This window comes from Sorex fumeus, unplaced genomic scaffold, assembly GCF_029834395.1.
Source record: "Sorex fumeus unplaced genomic scaffold, SorFum_2.1 ptg000169l, whole genome shotgun sequence".
NCBI classification, from domain to species: Eukaryota; Metazoa; Chordata; class Mammalia; order Eulipotyphla; family Soricidae; genus Sorex; species Sorex fumeus.
Genome location: NW_026606226.1, coordinates 13,123,756 through 13,145,819, shown reverse-complemented (window position 1 = coordinate 13,145,819; position 22,064 = coordinate 13,123,756). Strand labels below are relative to the sequence as shown.

The 22,064-nt window shown below is 49.8% G+C and overlaps 1 protein-coding gene across 1 annotated transcript in view; it reads right to left on the bottom strand.

The window, feature by feature from the left end:
- Positions 1-21,232, bottom strand: part of BARX2 (BARX homeobox 2) — a 126,939-nt gene extending 105,707 nt beyond the window's left edge. Inside the window, 1 exon segment of the mRNA XM_056107555.1 lies at positions 21,046-21,232. Coding sequence (XP_055963530.1) covers positions 21,046-21,232 — 187 coding nt within the window.
- Between the last annotated feature and the right edge of the window lie 832 nt (positions 21,233-22,064).

Genomic DNA, 22,064 nt, shown 5'->3' with positions numbered 1-22,064 from the left:
CTGTTCTAGGGAAAAGGTGGACAGGAAGGGATGGTGGGTATAAGTGTCAAGCCGCAGAACTAACCCTGATGCCCTGGTGGAAATTCTCTGCCTTCTTGTGAGCACATCGTGGGCGAAAGGTTCAGCGGGTCTGGGCTTCGGAGGCAGAGTCATTGTCTACAACTGCCGACTCAAATCCCATATCCGGCAACACTCCATGTGCTCATCAGATTCCAGCAGATTCTATTACCGCAATTCCTTTGTCATGTCTAAGCCGTTATGAAGAGTTGCTAGGCACCACTTAACAGCTGCCATTCACCTCCTCTCCCCAACGCCAAACAGTTACACTCTAGTCCTGAAGATTAGCTTGAAATGAGCGATTATCCCTCCTGGTGAAGTACAACCAACAGGAACTTGGAGAAATTAAAAAAAAATAACAGCAGACAGTTTAATATAAATCAATAAGATCTTCAATACAAGGATTCTCATACTGGAGCAGATTGTTCCAGATGATGAAGCCTATCAGTTAAGTGTAACAAGCAGCCTGGTATAAGCTCTGAGACCAAAAACAGAACCAAGGGAGAGTGTGGGAGAGAGGGGGAAGCAGTGTGTGGGCCGAGGAGACAGCTCAGTGCTCAGGAGTACCCAAGTTCCATCCTGGGCACAGCATGTTCCCACACATGACTTCCAGGCAGAGTTCTGGGGGCCGCCAACCACTGGACTGTCTAGCCTGGCTGGCTGCTTGGGAGTATCTCAGGGCGCTGGAAGCATTACTTGGGGGTCCCCCATCCCTGGAAACATCAGTAGCAACATCTGAAAACTGCATGTAGAGATGTCTCCTATAAGAAGACCAGCAGACCCCACAGGCTGCAGAGAACATTCTCCCACCAATCATCTCACAAAGGGTCAATAGCCACGATATCTAGAGTACTTGTAAAAATATGAAAAGAAAAAAGATCAACCCCATCCAAAAATGGGGAGAAGAGATGAACAGCAACTTTCTCAAGGAAGATACAGAGATGGCCAACAGGTGTATGAAGAAAATGTCTTGCCACCCTGATCACTAGGGAAATATGAATCAAAACACCTGTGAAGTATCACCTCCTACCTGGCACTTCAAGAACACAAACGTCAGTGTCTGTGTGGATGTGGGGGAAAGGAACGCTTGTCCATGGCCGAGACGAACATCGACTGCTTCAGTCTTTTTGGAAAGCAATAAAGACACTTCTCAAAATAAACTAAAAACTGAAGTTCCATATGATCCAGCAACTCTGCTTCTTGGCATCTACCCCAAGGGCCCACACGCTCTATTCTGGAAAGACACTGGCACTGTGTTTACTGCTGCCCTATTCACAATCGCCAAGATCTGGAGTGATAGTCCTGTGACCAGGACACTCACTTACATGCAGCTAACCCAGGTGTGATCCCCGGCACCCCATAAGGTCCCTCGAGCCCTCCAGGAGTGACCTCTGACTGGAGAGGCAGGACTAAGTCCTGAGAATCACCAGGTGTGCTCCCCCCCTCCAAAAAAACAAACAAAACGTTTGTCAGTAATTCAAGTGTCCCAGAACAGATGACTGGGTTTTAAAAACTATGGCTCACAGAGGCAATGGAATCCTACTAAGCTGATGAAGATGAAATCACGCAGTTTTTCCTTCTGAGCATCGTGCTCAATGAAGTGAGACAGAAAGAGGCGGATATAGAATGATCTCTCAGATACGGGATGTCAAGAAACATAATAAGGGAATAGAGGATGGCCAAAGGCAACACAACCTGAGAGCTGGTCTGCAGAACTTAGCATGACGGGAGAATGAACTGTGGGGGGGGCTGAGGGGGACTAAGTGGGGGGTGCTGGTGGGGATGTGGGGTTGGAATACCGTGCACATGAAAACCTATCAGCAGTATGCAACGTAAACCATGGTGCATAAAACAAACAAGCAAAAGTGGGAAGACACCTGGCTCTGTGTTTAATATCTGTCACCCCCTAGATGCCAAAAATATGCCAGGGGCACAGAGATGAGGAAAGCAGGAACAAATAGAGTACTGACTTACATCCCCAGTCCCATCTTGCCAGAGAAATGGCAAAGGAGTGTGGCCATGAACATGCCACATTTGATTTTGAATGTCTGGTCGTTGGTGGCTGTGGACCCTTTTCACTGTTGCCGTGTTTTCTACCACAACGGAACCCATCTAGGGGTGCAGGCCCCTGGGCTAAGAAGTTTCAGAATCAGGTACAGCCCCAGTGGCTTTTCCCTCGGGCTTCCTGCTGGCGAGGTTTCCGGTGCCTGACAGGAGACAGGTAGGCTCCCTGAGTTCAATCAATCCTTCATGGGGGTAGGATTTGAGCACTTAAGCTCCTTGCAACTGTGACATGAGCCCAGGCACATCCAGTACCTGTCTCACGATCAGGGCAGAGAAAATAAAGTACAGCAGCTCGCCTGGTCCCTCCACGAGGAGCCGAGCCCCAAGACCCCTCTGCACGGGGGCACGGTGCCTTTCCTCCTTTCCCTCTGCAAAAGGAGTTCACGCTTTCGGAGTTCACGCTTTCAGAGTCCCGTTAAAGGGAAAAAGAGCTCATGCACCCCTGGGTGCAGGCCGAGTACAGCAGCTCCCAGGATTCAGGGTGGGCCCAAGGCTAGACGAGGGACAGTGCAGTGGGACAGGGAGGGCAGGAAGTGAAGAGGATATGCTGGTTGCAGTTTAGTGCCCGCATGGACCCTAGGGCATCACCTGGGCTGAGCCACCTCTCTGGCCGTGACACGTGTCATTCTATTGATGGGTTTGGGGGCCACATCCACCTCTGCTCAGGGGCTAGTCCCCGCATGGGGCTGGGGTGGGGGTAGCCCCCAGCCATGCTGGAGGGGTCCAGATGGTGCCGGGGATCAAAGCCAGGGCTCCTGCAGGCAAAGAGGCCTTTGCCCCATCTCCCCAGCCCCTGCCCCCATTTTACATCGTAGAAAGCTGTAGCAGGGCCACACCAGTGATGCTCAGTGGTCCAGGTTCTCACGCATGCAATGACTGTGCTCTACCAAATCTCCCAGTCTCTGAGAAACTGGTGACCTTGAACAGGGGTCAAGAAGAGTACTTCAGGAAGAAGCATTCTGTTTTCTAGACTGAGTGTAAAGGCCCAGAACTGAGCTTATGGATATTTTATAAATATTTGTATCCATCCCTCCTTAGGCAACCTGGTGGTCCTCTGCTCCCGAAGGGTTACCGAACTTAGTGTGGACATCTGATCAACACAGTGCACTACAGCCCAGAACTCCTGGCTGGAGCTATAGCACAGCGGGTAGGGGGTCTGCCTTGCATGCAGCCAACCCGATCGACCCGAGCTCAATTCCTCCACCCCGCTCGGAGAGCCCAGCAAGCTACTGAGAGTATTGTGCCCACAAGCCTGGCAAGCTACCTGTGAAGTATACAATATGCCAAACACAGTAACAACAGGTCTCACAATGTTACTGGGCCTACTCTAGCAAATTGATGAATGGGAGGACAGGGACAGTGACAGTGACCGTTGATCCACATTACTCTACATATTTACCTATTTTTGGTTAGCACAGCGGTAGGGCGTTTGCCTTGCACGCAGCCAACATGGCCGACCCGAGTTCGATTCCTCCGCCCCTCTCGGAGAGCCCAGCAAGCTACCGAGAGTATCTCGCCCGCACGGCAGAGCCCGGCAAGCTCCCTGTGACGTATTCGATACGCCAAACACAGTAACAACAAAGTCTCCAATGGAGACGTTACTGGGCCCGCTCGAGCAAATCGATGATCAACGGGAGGGCCTTTACTTTACTTTACTTGGTTTGGAGATTGTACCCGGTGGTGCTCAGGGCTTACTCCTGCCTCTATGTTTGCTCCTGGTGGGGCTTGGGGGACCCTATGAGGTGTTAGCGGTTGAACCTAGATTAGCCATGTGCAAGGCAAGCTCCCTGCTTGCTGTCCAATCTCTCTGGCCCCACAATATTCAGTTTTTAAAAATGATATCAATAAGACAAGCTTTCTTTAAACCACATCCACCCCAGATAATTAAAAATAAAAGAAATGCTCCGCACACTGGGACAAGATCTACAGAACCGCTTGTGTATCGAGACACAACACTGAACAGACGGTCCCTCTCTAGCTCCCTAAGAGCATCTGGATACTAAAGTGTTCAGCAGGATCTCAGCTAGGTAAGGACCTTACAGCTCTCTGGGAAAAACTGCCTCATCTTCTTAGGAGTCCTTTGCCAGCCTGGAAATGAAGACCAAGGTCAGGGAAATGATGATGTGTGGACACCTGTGGTCTGCATGCTCACGAGGGGATGCACACACTTTAGCTGAAGTGCTCACACACGCCAGGCTGCCTGCTCTTGACTTCACAAATGTGTGAAGAGCCAAGGGTCCTAGACGGTAGAGCTGCCAGGATGGCATTGGGTGCATGTGGGTGGCACCAGGACCAAACTCGGGGCCTCGCACTTGCAAGACAGGCTCTTGTAGCCACTGAACCAGCCCCTGGAGCCCCCAGCAACATCACTCTGATGCGGAAGTTGTACTCAGCTCAGCATCACACTTTTTAGGTGTCAGAAATTCCTCAGTCAGTTCCAGATGATAAGGTTTGGCCTTGGGTTCTTCCACCTACTAATTTTTTGCCCCTATAGTTCATTTTCTTTGTTATTATTTCTACATCATTTTTGCTGAGGAATCAAGGTTGACCATAATGTTAATTAAGCATGCTTTTCTTTTTTTTTTCTTTTTTTTCCCTTAAGGTGAAAAACATTTATTTATTTCTATTTGATTGAAGGAAAATAATAGAGAATCTACAAAAATATTACACACAAAATGTGATTTAAATGTTGGGGTATAAAGCATACTTTCCATACAGACATCAACACCAGAAAACAACTCTTCCCTCTGCCAATGTCACGAGGACCCCACCCAACTTCCCCCAACCCTCGCCAACTAAATCTCGTTTCAATAGACAAAAATCGCTAGTTTACCCACAATTTTTGATCAGAGTTTTTCTGTTGTCGGTTTGTTCCCTGGATTAGCAGTGTCAAAACCAGAGATTCTTCCTTAAGGAGGTTCATCTCCATACGCCCCAGAACACTTCCCGCTCTCCTCCTCTTCCATCCCTCCCTCCCAGGAAGACAGCTCCTTCCCATGATTTCCTCAACTGTCTGAGGGAAAGGAAAAAAGCATCAGTTGAGGCAGAAACTAAATAAACTCATTCACAGAAGGCACTGACAGCTAAGCCTGGACACCGAGTAAGTAAACAACAGGACTTGACTTCATTTTCAACTTGTTTACGTTGACTATTATTGTTATTGGGCTGGAGCGATAGCACAGTGGGGAGGGTGTTTGCCTTGCATGCAGCCGACCTGGCCGACCCGAGTTCGATTCCTCCGCCCCTCTCAGAGAGCCCGGCAAGTTACCGAGAGTATCTTGCTCACACAGCAAAGCCTGGCAAGCTCCCCATGACGTATTCAATATGCCAAACACAGTAACAACAAAGTCTCACAATGTTACTGGGCCCACTTGAGCAAACAGATGATCAACAGGAGGACAGTGACAGTGACAGTGATTAATGTTATTGCCATTTGGAAAAGTGCCTCTGATGAAGAGTAAGAAAAATCTGATGTCGCTGGGGCCGCCCATACTTCTCTTGGGGAGGCGGAAGTTTTACCACTCATCATCAAGAACGCTGCCTCTGAACGCATCCCTGGGTCACGCCCTCTCCGAGACCATTTTAGAGGTCAATGCTAAGTGGAAGGACGGAGCCCAAGCCTGGTGATGGAGGGGCCCACACTGAACAGGACATCTGGGCCGAATCAGGTTCTGCTCACAACCCCCTTTCCTGAGGAGCCCCAGGAATCCAAGGCATGTGCAAGAACAAGGGCCTCCCCCAAATCCCGGTATTGCTGAAGAAAGAAGAGCCAGGCCTGGACCAGAGAACCCCACTTCCTCCTTCCTGAAGGCCCGGCTGCCTGGCCTAATGTCCACCTTCTATGAACACACAGCCGGGCTTCATGACAGAGTGCTCTATCCGGCCATACCACCCCCTCTGGGTGAGGCTCGAGGAATGGGATTTCACAACATTTCATTATTATTATTATTATTATTATTATTAATTATTTCCAGGGACTGACAACAAGGTCATACACGACGCACACAAAATGTCACCTCAACTTGGCACTGAACAACGCCAGGAGGGCGAATCCACTCAGTCTCAAATAATAAAGCAAACCCCACTTTAGTTTAGATCAGACTATAATACTCTGCATAGCAATACCACCCAAGATTTCATGGGGGAACTGAGATTAGACTGACAAAAGCACCCGCACCATCACCAAAGTCAGCAGAGTCCCAATGCCTTTGTTGTATGTATTTATCTTTTCTTTTTTGTTGTATTTTTGGATTGGGGTGGTCCATATCAGGTGGTGCCCGGGCTTACTCCTGGTTCTACCCTCAAGATCACTCCTGGTGGTGTTCGGGGATCATATGGGGTGCCAGGGATCAAACAACACAAGGGCCCACCCCAGCCCCATATTTTAACTGTTTCAAATATTTAAACATAACCCCCCAACACACACACACACACACACACACACACACACACACACACTCAGGGAGGAAAGATCTTGTTCTGTTTCTAGAAATGTTTGGAAATGTCTGCCTTAGAGCCAAGCATCTGATCTCAGTCTCAGAAAGTCCCGGCTAAATTTCCCATTCAGTTCCCACCTTGGCACCTGCGCTACACTTCACTGGGATGACGACAGAGCTCTGGTCCAAGGGGAATCAAAGAGGGTATTTTTATTCCTCCGGGGGTGGGGGTGTCTGGAATCACCTACAGTGACATCACAAATGACGCACGGTCACAATCTGACTTCACAACTGAGGAATCCTGTGTCCAACTGCTTTGCTCTGGGTTCTGCACACTTTTCCTGTCAGGGTACCAGCCCATCACCCTGAGAGACTCTATGCGCACAAACTTCTCTGTGGAAATGACTCCTCTCCGCGCAGATGGCATGACAATACGGAAGGCAAAGCACGTGTAGCTGTGTTCCCAAACTTTATTGATACCACGTGGGGATTTTATCGAACGCTCACACATTCTGGAAGGTTCCTCTTCTGTTTCTTCTCCTCCACTTACTAATGTGAAGTGCATCTTTGGCCCGTGGCCGTAGAAAAACAGAAGGTACACCTAATTTGGTCTACCTCTGGCCTACTTTTCTAGAATAAATCATGGAATTCTCTTGAGAGGAAGGAGTCGCCCTCAAACTAGATCTCTGCATATTCCCCTCAGGTAAGAGAGCTGAGGCAGGCCCACGAAGGGGGGATTCCTGACAGGACTTACCCCTGAAACTGGCTCCCACACTTGCCTCCCTCGCCTCATGCGATTTCCAGCATGGCACTGCCTGAAATACCATTACTGCATTACAATGCCACAGTAATGATATTCTGTGACCTGAGATGATGAAACCCTTTAATGGATCATTAATATATATGATAATTAGGCTCCCTGTGTGGCTGGGCGGGCCATTGCCAAACCAGAAGTCATTGACTGCTGTCAGTTATGAGGAACGCCTCTGACAAGAAGCACGTACTCCCAAGACAATCTCCAAGTTGAAATGGCCCCTTCTCATCTTCGCGTTTGTTCTCCTAGTAAGGACAATGAATGCTGAGGGAGCCTCTGAGGAGCCCTGTTCCAGCAGCATGACTGGTTTCCTTCCCCCCAACTTCCCCTTCCCCTTGGCGACATTCCTTCTCGCGTCCCAGCCCTCACCCAGGTCTGCCCACTCACTGCCCTCTGGACTAGAAGGGCAGGCAGTTGGCTTCTCTGAAGTTTCGGGACAGAAGAGCCTGAGCAAGAGGCCCCAGACCCACAGCTCCAACAATGCCTCCTTCAACCACAGCGAACCCAAAGGCTCCATGGTACCAAGGTGCGTGGGTCCCCTCAGTCCTCTTTCTCTGCACTCTCTGCTCATGTCCATCATGCTTTGTGGCCACTGTGATGTCAAGGCCTGCATCTCCTCCTCAGGACCACACCCGCCACTGAACCCGGATGAGGTCAGAGAGCCCGGAGGAGTCATCATTATAAATGGTTGGGACGGTGGCACCTCCCTGTTCTCTGGGACCTCCTACATTCTGGGGACGGAGAGAACTCAGCAGAAGAGTTTTTCTCACGCTGTGGCGGGGTGCGCCAATACAGGTATTTCGCCAGCAGGGACCCGTCCTCCAAAAACCCCAGTGACAGGAAACCCATGTACCCCCTCATCCTGGTGATCTCTCTGCACAAAGTCAGCAACAAGTGCTTGGAAAAGAGTCATGAACTTAATCCCCACTATGCCCCAGCGATCAGGAAACCTGTAAAAATAGGAATTTCTGTCAGAATTCCCTCAGAATCACAGAGCCCCCATAGCCAAGAGAATGACAAATTAGTCAACCAAAAAAAGCTACCTTTTTTCATTCCCTGGAGTGAAGTGGATGTTTTTGTTGTTGTTTTGTTGTTGTTTTAGAGTATTTCATTTTTCTTGATTTTAATTCCCCAAAAACCTTTCTTAGTAGAGAAGGTCTCCACTGATTTCTTTCTCCCTCTTAGTGCTCTAAAGTAAGACATTAAAAAGTAAAGTAGTAGTTTCTTGATGCCCTAAAGTCAGAGGACAAGAAAAAAGACAAGAATAAGAGTTTCTCTTCAAAGAGCACACATGTCCATTCTTGATGGAAGCAAAGCAAAGCGACTTCCTGGTGAGAAGAGCAGCCCTGATTTCTAGAACACTTCTTCACCTCCCCTGGGCGTGGGAGGAAATGTCTCCTGAGGGCCAGCCACGAACCCTGGGCCACTCTTGTAAAAAAGTCAAGTGACAAAGCATGTTCTGTGCCGTTGGTGCTTTGACCTGAATTTCCAGAAGTCTGAGCTCCGGGGAACAGAAAGGGGCAGGGAGGGAAATGCACCTATTCAGGCATGAGCAGAACTTGGCCCAGGGGACCACCCAGGGAGCAAGAAGCCCGAGCAGGGAGGGAGGCACTGACACAGCCCGCAAGAATGCCCTGGAGTGTAGTGGGTGGTTTTTTTTTTTTTAAGAGTATTTCATTTTTCTTGAGTTTAATTCCCCAAGAACAGTGATCTTTCCTTCCCTAAAGGGCTGTGCTGCACGGCAGGCAGCACCAGGAGGCTATTATCATGAGCTAATTGTTTTTTAACAGAAGCACTCAGTTACTGAGCCCTTACCTGCCAGGAAGCTTGCTCAGAGCTCTCTGTCCATTAGCTCATGACATCGACATGACTAACCCTACCAGATGGCGGAGATTCTTCCTTTTACAGAGGAGGAAATGGAGTGGCAGTGGGTTGAAGTCATGCCGAAGGTCACAGAGGCCACCGAAGGCACACTGCTCCAGGATGGTGACCCCCTACGGCTGACCAGGATGTCCTACCCTACTCACGAGTCTGGGGAGAAAATTACAACCACTTCCTCTCCATGCTCTTACCTGCAGGACAGCAGGTTCCCAAGAGCCTCGTCATAAATAGAGTCCCAGAGTTGGCCTGGGCCCATCAGATATAATGTGACACAAACTGGCGTCCTTGTTTGAGAGATACCTCCTCCCAGCCCCCCAATGGTCAGACTTTCCCCCCATTCATGACTATTTCTGGGGACAATATTCCAAGCCTTAACTTGCCAGAAGTTGCTAAAATGCTTTCTCTCTGTTCCCAGGAATGAATGAAATGAATAAATGAATGAGTGGGTGGATGGATGAGTCCACCCTGGACTTTACCCAGAGTCACAGCTCAAGAAACACCAGGATCTAAAGACCCTTGGGGTCGTCACAACTATTGGCAATAAGACATGTCACTGCCACACAGTTCCCCCAAAGAGCAGGTCAACAACCTTGCAACTCCTCCACTCCACCCCAATACAGCCCCCTGCTTATTCGACCTCTTCTGGAATCGTCCAGGACCCCGAGTTATCACAGGTAATAAAAGACTGCCTGACCCACTGTTGGAAATTACAAGTAGAAGTAAAAGAGTTAACAGGTTCAAACAAACTCTGATGGTGCTGACTTGCATCAGACTTGTATGGGACCTACGTAGAGAGAGGTGGGCTGGATATCTGCTTCCCACGGCTGTCCAGGGAAAGGAACTGAACCCGTGAAAGACAGAACCAACTTCCAGCCTCGGCTCTGACACTTCCTCCAGGGACCTAAACCTTGTGGACCACGATGATGACCACGATGGCTCTCTCTCCCCGTACACAGGCACTCGACTAGCATACGGTGCCTGTTGGTGATCCCTCTGGAGTTCTCTTTGCAGCTTCCCCCACCCCACTGCCCCCAAGTGAAGCCCACTGTGCTTATGCCACTAACTGTCCCAGCTGCCAGAGGCTCAGCATCTTGGGACAACAACCAGAGTGGGCTCTAATCGACAGTGTGCACTCCTGGACTCTGGGTAGGCCTGAGAATGAGGCTGCTCCCACGATCCACAACGTAATGTGCTCAACGAAGCACGAATCAGTTGCCGTGATGTGCAGAGATAACAAAAATGAATGACATCCTCCCCATCATCTCCTCGGGAGTGATTCACCAATGATTTCAATACAATTGCTCGTCATTCGGGGCAGAGAGATAGGACACCGGGTAGGGCATTTGCCTTGCACACGACCGACCCGAGTTCAATCCCCAGCATCCCATATGGTCCCCCAAGCACCACAAGGAGTAACTCCTGAGTGCAGAGCCAGGAGCAACCCCTGAGCATCGCCGGGTGTGATCCAAAAATCAATAAAATAATAATAATAATAATAATGCTCCCTGCCCACACTAGTCCCTCCTATGAGGAGTCAGACTGCCTGGGACATTGAATGGAGCAAGAAAGGAAGACACGAATGCTAGTTCCCAAGGCAGCTTCAGCCCAGGCAACTGTTTCTCTGCAGGAAAGGACTTGCTCCTGCAGCCTCCTGCCTAAGGGTCCTTGATCCTCCAGCTGTGCCGAGCACCGGGAAAGTGAGGCAGCTCTGGGCGCTGCCCATCTTGCCCTGGGTGGACTTGCTGCTGATGCCTCCTCTGCTTCTGCTGGCACAGAAGCAGCAGGCTGAGGTCTTCAGAGATCAATGCTTTGACAAACTCAACCCGTTTCCCCATCAAGGGAAAATCACCCAGAAAATCATCCCCCTCAGTCCCACATGCATGCCAGCGCATCTACAAAAGGGTCATCGTTCTTTACGGGAACTCTTTTGCAAAGAGGAGAAGAACGGGATTGGCTGTGAAGAGAGGCTCAAGGGAGCATCTGCCACCACAGTTGTCACTGTGGAATAATGTGGCCTGGGTTAAGTCCTCCAACCCCCCAGGTGGCCATTCATTAACCTCCCAGACAGCCCTCTACACAGTGCAATGGCCCCACTCATCGGCAAATTACGTTGTGATTGCAGAAGGGAGAGAACTCAGTCAGTTGCTCTGCCAACCTCAGTGCTGCTCTTTCTTGCGAAGAAGCCACAATTTGACACGTCCCGATTCTCTGCTGTTTGATCTCAGCTGTCCCTAGACAATACGTTTGAAGTTAAATGTTCAGCGACAATGAGCCACGCTAGAAAGCAGAGGTCGTATACCCTATTAGCACTGTGTCATCAAAGGGAACTGTGGGGATCCCAAACATCGTTCAAAAAGAACAGGGGGGACGACCTAACAACCCTTGTTTGTGTGGTTATTGATGTGTGTTTAGAAACAAACACCACCCCGGCGAGTCTTTTCAGCCCAAGCACCAAGCATCCTGCTCTGAGACTCCCCTGCCAAAGTCTTACTCGGGGAAACAGCACTTATCCCAGCGATACATAATGTCCCCTCCCCAGAGGAATCAAGTGACAGCCAACTTCAGAAACCACCAAGGTTTCTTCTTGTGTGGATTATGCACAAGTGTCTAATTATAGCATTTTTCCCTCCACCCTGCTGAGAGACCAGGGAGCTAAAAGGCGGCATTGAAAAACGTCTCTGTGGAAGTAGAAAAACTGCTTAGAAAGTCACCGAAAGTTCCACAACATCAAGAGCTTCCTGAGTATGTGGGCGTTCCCGTAGTATCACTTTTCAATGTTTCTTTGATAAAAAAATTTCAAATAGACAGCAAATACAAAGAAAGCTGCCATGAGCATCCGTGTCTCTATGGCAAAACTTTTTCAGTGCATTCTCTGGGGCTGGAGCAAGGAGAGCGTTTCACACCTGCCAGGCGAGGGCTGACCGCTGAGCTGCATCTTCTGCACCTGGCTCTGTCAAATCATCACATCTGCCCACACTGGCCTCAGGGAATTTTGTATTCCCTCTTTATGTAAAATTATTAGGCAGGAAAATAAAATTTGCTGGACCCAGGGCTTTGCTACCTTTGGGGCCCGATCGCAGGTTTCCAGGATCTCGCCAGGCTGCATCAATGTATTGGTTTCCCCAATAAGGAATTTCCAAAATTTCTGACACCACTACACGAACCTGGGCTGCTTCTTTTTTTTATCACAACTTTTCAGACCACTTTGAAATACAAGCGCGTGCGATTTTTTCCCTTCCCCTGTGAAAGGCAGTGAAATGGTTGCCAAGGGCTCAGAAGAAGCACCCACTTTCACAGTGTACCTTTACACACACACACACACACACACACACACACACACACACACACACGGGGATTTCTCAAGGCACACGCAGAGGTGGAGCTGCTGAGTTGCAGGTGTGTTTGTGCCTGCAGTTCACTGGGCGTGCCCATCTGCAGTGGCACTGAACACTGCTCCCCTGGCCCTGAGCGGCCCGGCTGCCCCGACATGGTCAGCAGTTGCCACTGCCAGGCGCTGTCATTGGTGATGAGCTGATGGGCAGGACCTAGTACCTCCTTCTACTCTGGCTCTTCCTGCTCACAGTTCATCTAGTTCCACGTCTTTGACATGCCATGTTTCCTCCTTCAGGTTGGTAGATTCAAGGGCTTTGAGGAAGTTACTGACCTTGTCAGATTTCCATGAGAGAGGGGGGAAGGGGAGGGAGGGCGGGAGAGGTAAGGAAGGAACGAATGAACAAATGAATGGAGAGAAAAGTGAAAGAGAGAAAGCAAGCAGACATAAAGGAGAGAAAGAGAGTAAAGAGAGAGAAAAGAAAAACTGAAAGAGAAACATACAGCTGAGATGTCTCTCGTCCCCGTCCCCGTTCCAGGCTGCTTCCTCTGGGGCAACCAGGAGCAGGGCAGGTGAGTTCCACCCACCCACCCCAACAGAGCCCCAGCAGGGAGAAGGAAGAGGGCGGGAAGGAGGGAGGGAGGGAGGACGCACGGACCAAAGACAGTGCATGTGCTGGAGTAGGACGGATCAGAGTAGGAGCATGTGCTCAGCACGTGAGAGATGCATTCAATTCCCTACCAGGTCCCAACACTGCTTGAGCACCCCCAGAATAAGGAGCCAGAAAATAAACTTGCGTATAGGAGTGAGGGTGCATGATTTGCATGCATGGAACCCCCTATTCAACCTTCCACACTACATGGATCCCTGAGCAATGGTAGGTGTGACCTTGGTGGGTTCCAGCATCCCAGGGTCCAAGCAGTGACACAGTCTCAGGCCCAAGCATTCGACCTTCCAGCCGACTGGCCAGGAAAGGTTGGGAATGGCACCCGGACCCCTGAGCACTGCTTAGAACCCCCTGAGGCCCCCTCATCCCCACCAATCATTCCTAGTTGGAAGGATGACAGGAAGTGGATCCAAGAACACTCAGTCTAGTGCTGGTCACATAACATGCAGAGCCCTCCCTCCTGGGCCAAATATCAACCATTTGTGAGGAGGAGGAATACAAAACTTCAGGGCATAAACCACGTACTTCTTTCAAGTCTGCAGCTCCCTGGGAGATGGAAAGTGCTGGGCAAAACAATTACCTGACTGCTCCTCTCCATCCTACAGAGCCTTACTGTCAAGACCCCATTGCTTGCAAGTGACCATCAGGAAACCGTGTGAACAGTCAGTGAATTCCCCTAACTCTTGCTTAAATGCAACATCCAACCCATACCGACCTTCTATCTACATGGGGCTGTGACCGTCTCAGCATTCCCATGAAAGGACCATTATCCTCAGCGGCAACCATGGTTATGTTCCAGAAGGAGCCAAACTTCAGGAAGAAGGAGGTGAGGTGCAGAGGTTAGGAGGATAACAGGGCTGAGGGATCTGGCGGGTATTCCTGGCATGGACATGCAGCCAGGACTGCCTAAGATTTCACCTGCCCCAGGTCATCCGGACATCCCACCTGTCAGACCAGGACATCCCACCTATCCGGACATCCCACCTGTCAGAAGTGACACCTGAGTGAGAAAAGTGAAAGCACAATTATCCTATCACTTATCACATATGTAAGTTGTTTTTAATAATCACCCAAGAACACAGACATTACCCAGGGGACATCCAAGTTAGTCGATGTGTGTTGCAGAAGGAAAAGAATTTTCTCTCCCCATAGCCAGGAGGGTTTGTTCCTTCACAGGGACATGGGGCAAGCTAGAGACGCCATCCAACGGAATCCCGGGAACTTCGGGGCCTGGATGTGCTCTGCAGATGTGGTCTGCTATGGCCATCAGCCCTGGCCTGCCTCCCTCAGCTACGAGCTGTCCTCCAGGCCAAGTGACTCGTTCTAACTCAGCTCCCCCTGTGACAGCAGGGACCCTTGGTGGATGGACTTATGACACTCAGAAAGATGTCACTCCACATAGCCTGTATTCTCTTTGCCCTGGCATGAAAGAAGTCGGGGCCCTTCCTGACAAACACTGCATTTTTTGTAAATGAAGCCACATCCAAAAGTGAGCCACTGGGGGGTTGGCACCTGGTGTCGATGTGTTAAAGAAAGACCGCACCCCCCACCCCCAACTTCATCTTCAGAGCAACTGTGTGTAAGCATCAAGCCTGGCTCGAATATAATTAGCTCGTCCTCTGATATCTATCTAGGTGCAATGCTTTCTTCCTTAAATGTCTGCCAAGTTTCCACTTTCAAGAAGTTAAATTGCCTTATAAAAATGCTCGGGTGATGATGAGTAATTAGAGCCACTGTAATGGAAAATTAACTGTGTTTTTATTTAGAGCATTCATTTTCACAAGGCATTTCTTTGTCTAACTGTTATTAAACGGTAATTAAAAACAAATTGAAATCCTGAGCATTTGCAAAGGTTCTCTGGCTAGCAACCAAACCAAACCAAACCCAACCCAACTCCCTCCCCCACCACCAACATAAAATGAAATGAAATGAAAAATAAGCCCTCGCTTATGAAAATGCAAATAAGTATGTATTTGGTTAACCCCATCAAGTTCATCCACGGACCTGATACTAATAAATTCTCATGATATCTGGTTCTGGCATTTAAATGGAAGGAGGAGGAAGAACTGTAGGTTCCCATAAACCTGCAGGTAGACAAAGGGATTTCACTTGCGGGGGGGGGGTCTGACCCCCAAATCCTCAAGTCTTCTCTATTCCTTACGGGGAAAGTCTTAAGCTTTCGGGAGCTCTTGGTTACGAGGTCAAGGGTCTATCTCAGGTGCCACGGGGAAAGAGGAATGACGGCGTGGGCCTGGGACACAGTTGTCCCCCGAAGAGAAACACAAACGCAGTCCAGCCCATTCATCACATCCAAATCCTTGGAATCTGCAACTCACATTTCCCCAAGACCCTCAGCGCCTGTCTCGGCTGTGACACCCCAACAAACCTGGCTCTGACTGATGAGTGGGAAGTATGGGGGGGCTTTGGGGAACAAGGAAGACCCCCAACACCTGCAGAAGCACACACAGGAGGCCCAGATCCAGAACTGCCTAGGATTTTTTCATCTCTAGTCTTCATCTTCTCTGATTGGAAAAAAAATGTAAATAACACCTAAAAAGATGCTTCTGGATTGATATGGGAATGCTATGTGCAACGAGGGGCGGTCTCACCTCATTCCCAAAGAAGCTCCCGATCACCAACAAATTGGCTTTTGGAAGCCACCTTGGTTTTGCCACTCTGAAGGGCCCTGAGCTAGAGACTCTTCCTCCCTCTTCCCCGCCCCACCCCACCCCACCAACTCTCCTGGAAATGAAAAGGACCTTCCAAGATGACCCCTGCTTCTTCCTGTATTCAACCAAAGAATCTTTTCACTTCCTCTCCTGATGGCGTTGAGAGCAGTTCCCTTCCTGCACGGGTTCCCAATTCGGCTTTCAATCCCGAGAGACAACCACCAAGCACCCAGCAACATAGCTCATGGCAACTGGCTCCCTCAGAGAATCAGTCACGCTGAGATTTCGCAATTTCCTGGGGTTGGTGTCCTTGAGGTGGGACTCAAAGAGAAATTACCTCCAGTGAGAAAAAGCAGGCATGGTTCTCGGGGGACATCTCAGCCCCTGGAGAGTACCCCACCAAAAAGCTTCGAAGTACTTCTCCAAGATACTCGGAAGAACCTTCTGCTTCTCCCAGCTGTTCGTCAAGAACAAGAATGGAAAATGAAAACAAACTTGGCAGCAGAACCATCGCCACACAAAACAGAAACAGCGACCGAACCCGATCACCAGCAAAGGTCCCAGAGATCTCGCACAGGCACCAGAGGAGCCTTTTAACTCGCAAATTTAATTCCTATTCAGTTTTCCATCTGGGATGAGAAAAATTGTATCAGTGGAAGACACTGCCCGTGAAAGGTTTAAGAGTCAACTCCGACTTCTCTGCCTGCCTGGGTCTATTTAACAGAAAAGTTCAGGAGTCACGACAAGCCACGGAGGAGCCCCGCGGAGCTCAGCGCCAGATAAATTCTGACCCTGGCTGAGAGTTTATATCTGCATCCTCTAATTTATTATCCCTTTGAATGGGAACAGAAGCTCGATGACTAATGGCTGATCTATCTGCCAGAGGCACAAATACAACTGCTTGTTGATAATGATCATTTTCCCAAAGCCCAGTTTACATTTCTCCATTAACATTCCAGGGTCTGATTCTCCGGTTCCCAACTTCCAAGGGTTTTCAAAATTTTTTAATTTTATTTATTTATTTATTTTGGTCTCTGACTCCAAGACCCAGCTGAGGTCTAGGGAATCAGTGGAACCAAATCCAGGAAGCAGAGCCTAGGCCCCCAGCTCCCCAAAGAAGGTGTTTCTCTCTGACCCACCAAGCGATACGATGTTCTCAGTGGCCCCTCCGAAGAGATACACCCTTTCCCAAGTGCCCCCTTTTAACTGGGGAGTTGGCTGTCGCTTGGGCGTGACCACAAAGATCATTCACAGGCGTGACATGGAGCTGGGCCAGATTTCCGAGTCCCCTCACAACGACAGAGCTTGAACTCAATTCTGTTTTCAGGCCCGGGTGGGACTCCAGCACCCGACAAAAGATGCATCTTCTCCATGGAAACTCGTCTTAGGGTTGCTGAGAACTCCTGACACCCCTCAGTCAGCTCGCTGAGACAGGTTTCTGAAGGCCACCGAGCCCAAGAAGGGGACAGGAATTAAAACGCTCAGTTTTCATGGAACCCTAAAGCAGTATGGATGGTTACAGGTGGCCGAATATCCAAACACGGCCACTCAACCTTCTCCTAAACAGGCATGTACAAACCTGCGGTAACTGGATGTGATAAGCAGAAATAATCGTAACCAATTGTCAGTAATTAGCACTGTGGATTCATTCTCCCATTCCACAGCCCCCCCATCCTCATGTAAACACCCTGAAGAGTTCATTTACTCTTTTACATGTACGTCCTTAGCAGGGAGGAAGTAAATTACCCATCTCTCTCTCTTTTTTTTTCCCCTTGTACCCCTCCCAGTGAGAAGTTCAGTCAATTTTCCAAAACTCCCACTGCAAAGAGCAAAACTTCACAAACTCCTGTACCGAGTGTAAGAGGTCTTCAACTCCAAGCAGCCAGCTCCCCCCCCCCCCCCCCCCCCACCGACACACACGGCCCAACCAGCAAAGGGTTAAGGATGAAGGCTGTCATGAGTGGCACCAGATTCAGGTCTGTGATCACTGTCAATGTGTACACATCTGATGAGAAATCCTCACCAAGTCTTCAGTGCAGCGTATTTCCACTGTCAGGGGGGGAATTACTGTTATCAGATAGGAAAGATGGAAAATAAAAAAAAAACCGGCTCGCTCAAATGTAAATTCATGCTAAACATATTCCACACCCTACCAATGAATGATATGAGGAACCAGGTTTTTCTTCCCTCAAAGCAAGCCTCTTGAGAGGCTTTTTTTTTTTAACTGAGCATTCACTAGCCCTTTGATTTGGCTTCAAATAAAGGATTCCCTTCCTCAAAGTCTATTAAGTCATTTGGGAGATTTATTGGGAAGCCATTAACGTTTAATAATGTACATTAATAACTTAATACACTCGAGAAGGCACTCTAAGGCTAAAAGAATTGCATGTTAGGTTTTAGAAACCATAAATAATACTTTTCTAAAGGTATTTCATCAAGATTGGAGTAGCAAATAATAAGCCACTGTCAAATGATTATCTGCCTGATGAAAAATGTTTCCATTTCTGGTTTACTTGAATGCATGCACTCCGCGCTGAGACTGACATGTGAGTTACGACGTCTAAATCCCAAGGACTGCTTAATTAGGCAGAGCTTTCAGAATGCTTTCCACCCCAATTTTATGTAGTTACTGAACAGGGAGTAAATTTTATTCACCTTAGTTTTCACTATTTTACCTGACAAAGTTCACTTTCTATTATTCAACTTTTTAGTACACATTTTGTTCTGATTAGAAAAACAAAGAAGGAGAACCTTTCATTGCCATTTATGCCTTTCATTTGATTTGAATCTTTTTTTGATACTGGTTCCACCAAAACCACTAATTATTTTCGGTCAGAAAATGCACACATGTATGTGTGTGTATACATATATGTACATATACACAGAGAGAGAGAGAGAGAGGGAGGGAGAGATTTTAAAACAATGCCAGCAGTGTATCACTCTTTTTGGAACTGATTTTAAAAAAAAAGTTCAGTTCATCCAATCTAAGATTTTTGATGTTGAACATAAACTTGAAACAACAAAAATGCTTTGAAAATATGGTATCTGCAAAACCCTTGAGAGGTCGCTAATGGGATTCCCATGACCTAATACACCGACGAGGGTTTAACTGAAACCATAAACCCCACCAGAAGCTCATGGTCTGAAAGGTTCGACCACTGTAGCCGTTTTTTTTTTTTTTTAATGGGTTTAATTCCACTGGCAAATCCTAGTTTCTGTATTTTAAATCTCAACTACAGCCAAATCAGGACTCATTTCCAAAGAACGAGCAGAAGCAAGGGCTGAAAGGACAGAGCAAGAAAATGATGCCAGGCCACCGTCGACAAACTTCCAACACAGGAAACGGAGCAAAACTGGTTTCTGCACGGAGGACCCTCGGAACACTCAGGACCCTCTTGTTTCCCCTGTTTCCTTTCCACATAAGTTCAATAAAACCCAGAATTAACTCAGCCCAGGCCAACGACTAGCCCGCTGTGCACTGAGTCTAGTTATTACTTTTTTTCTGGCAGGTTTACCACCGTGATCCAATGTAGCACAGGCAAGCAAGGAGCCAGGAAAACACTGCCTCATGTCACTGTGTGGCCCGACGCTGAGAAAAATCTTGCTGAGGACTATCCCCGGGACCCAGGGCCTTCGGACAAGTCGCTGTTTCAGATCTCTTTGCACAATGCACTGAAATTTGGGATCAAAAGATCCTCTCTGGCCCTCCCAGGGATCCAGAGTTACTGTAGCAAATGATTATTTATGTTCAAAACAAGGTTAAACCTGCCTCCCCTACCATATGTAAATTCACCACACACAATGCGCCCCTGTGTCATATATGTACATAGACAGACGTATTTCTGCTCATCATCCAGCAGAATGAAGCTCATAGCAAAGACACAAATAAAACTATCAACATCAAACGACCTTGTTCCTCAATTTTCCTACTTGTTCACTCTTTTTTAAAAAAAAAATCAGTCGTACACGTTTTTGTTATGATCAGGCCTTCTTCTAACTTCAGACTAGAGTTGACACAAACATAAGCGAAGGAAGTTTTCATTTAATCTGAATGCCAGCAGGAACAGCGCGGTTACAAAAGCCCTTTGCTGTGAGTATTCCCAGATATACACAGATTGAGGGATGAGGTGTTTGGTGCAAGCTGGGGGGCCTGAAAATTTCACAAATCTTCCCCAAATTGCTTTTGTAATGTTATCCCTAATGGATTTAAGGTCTTCCATGCAACAAGGAGAATCCCAAACGTTCTTTTGCTTTGGAATACACTATGTGATTTTTTTTCCCCATTAGATGAAAACAGTCAATAATTTGTGTGTTGGGGGCAGGGGAATAACTACTTTCTTCTTCTGCTCTATCTACGTTTAAATCGCCTAAATTCTTATAATTAACGGGGTACTTTTCCGGGGCTGCTCTGAAAACGCCACGTTGCGTTAAGAAAAAAAAAGAAAGAAAAGAAAGAAAAAAATAAAGAAAAAGCGTATCTTTGGGCGTATTTCCTTCTTAAATCGACTTTCTCAAAGTATGTCCTAAACGCTTTTTCTTTTCTTCACTGTGCCTATTGGCCTGTGCGTTCGTAGAAAAAAAGAAGCCGGATTTGAGAATTATTATTTTTTTTTAAATAGTTTGCGCTGGGAGCTTTTTTTTCAGGCACTCCAAACAAACAGGGGTTGACCTCTGGGCGCATCACAAGGCGACAGATTCCAGAACGCCGGGTAAATTTAAAGTCCAGTTTTGGAGAACTTCAGGACGCGGACGACTCGCGAAATTTCTGGGAGGGTTGGTGGGGGGTGGGGGGGGGTCGGGAGAACAATCTCACTCGGGGACAGGTAGCACCGTCACTTCCCCAAACACGGGTTTGGGTACAGAAGCCGGTTCAGCGTTTGACCTTCGGAGCACAACGGTGCCGGGAAGGAGCGCGCGGAAACCCAGCGCGTCTGCAGCTCGCCCGGCGCATCACCTCCGACCTGGCCAGGGTCCACCGCTAGCCCGGCCCTTCCCAGGCTGCCCACCACTGACCAGGGGGGGGGGCCCAGGAGAAAAATCCCGAGGTCCCCTCCAGTCGCCCTTCGGTAGCACCAGCTGGAAAGCCACCGCACCCCCGGAAGGCCCCGACGGGGGCCAAGTCTTACCCGTACAGGAGTGCAGGGGCTTGGGTCGCACCACCAGCGACGGGCACACCGAGTAGAGGGAAAGTTTCTCAAAGTAGTCGCAGGTCTCCTTGGACAGGATCTCGTCGATCATGAAGGTCTTGTAGCGCCGCCTGGCTGCTTTGAGCTGGCCGGGCGAGCTCAGCCTCACCTCCGCGTGGCAGTGCATGGTGAGCCGGGGCGAGCGCCCGCCGGCCCAAGCGGGGCAGCGAGAGCCTGGCCGGACGCGGCCTCGGCGGGGGGTTGGGGGGCCTGGCGCGCCGGCGGGGTCCTGCTCCGAGCGCCGGGCCGCGCGCGGGCCGGGGGACGGCGGCGGGCTGGGCGCGCTGCGCGGCGGGGAGCGGGCACCGGGCGCGCGGGCAGCGTGTCTACACCACCCACCCGCGGATCCGCATCTCCGCCGAGGCTCTTTGGGGGCCGGCGCAGCTGTCAATCAGGGCGCGCTTCCCGCGGGGCCCGGGCCGAGCCGCGCCGAGGGGCGTAGGCGCCCACCCCGCCCCGCGCGCCCGGACGAGCGGGCCGCAGACTCGCGCGCCTAGTGCTCGCCTCCTCCCGCCGCCGCGCGTCTCGGGCTCCTCTGCCGGCCTCTCTATTTTAAGACACTCGCTTCGCCGCTCCTCCCCGCCCCTCGCTCGGGACGCGCTCCAGGTGTGCGTGTGCGCACGGTGCGCGCTCGTGTGTGCGCGCGGTGCGGGGAGCGCGCGCGCCGTGCCCGCCCGTCGGGCCCGGGCCTGTGCGGGCGCCTCCCGGGGGGCCCCGCCGTCCGGGTCCAGCTCCAGCTCCCGCGCGAGGGTCTCGCCACCTGCCAGCCCCTGCAGCCCCCACGACCCGGCCAGCCGCCACGGCCAGGACTCTTACTAGAAGTCGGGTCACGCCTGGCGTCCCCCGGACCCCGAGACAACTCGCGCCTTTCGCCCTTCTTGGCGAGGACTAGCTAGGGGAACCCCTTCCCCGGGACCCTCCCTCCCTCCCTTCTTCCTGCCCCGTGCTCGTGGTTGACG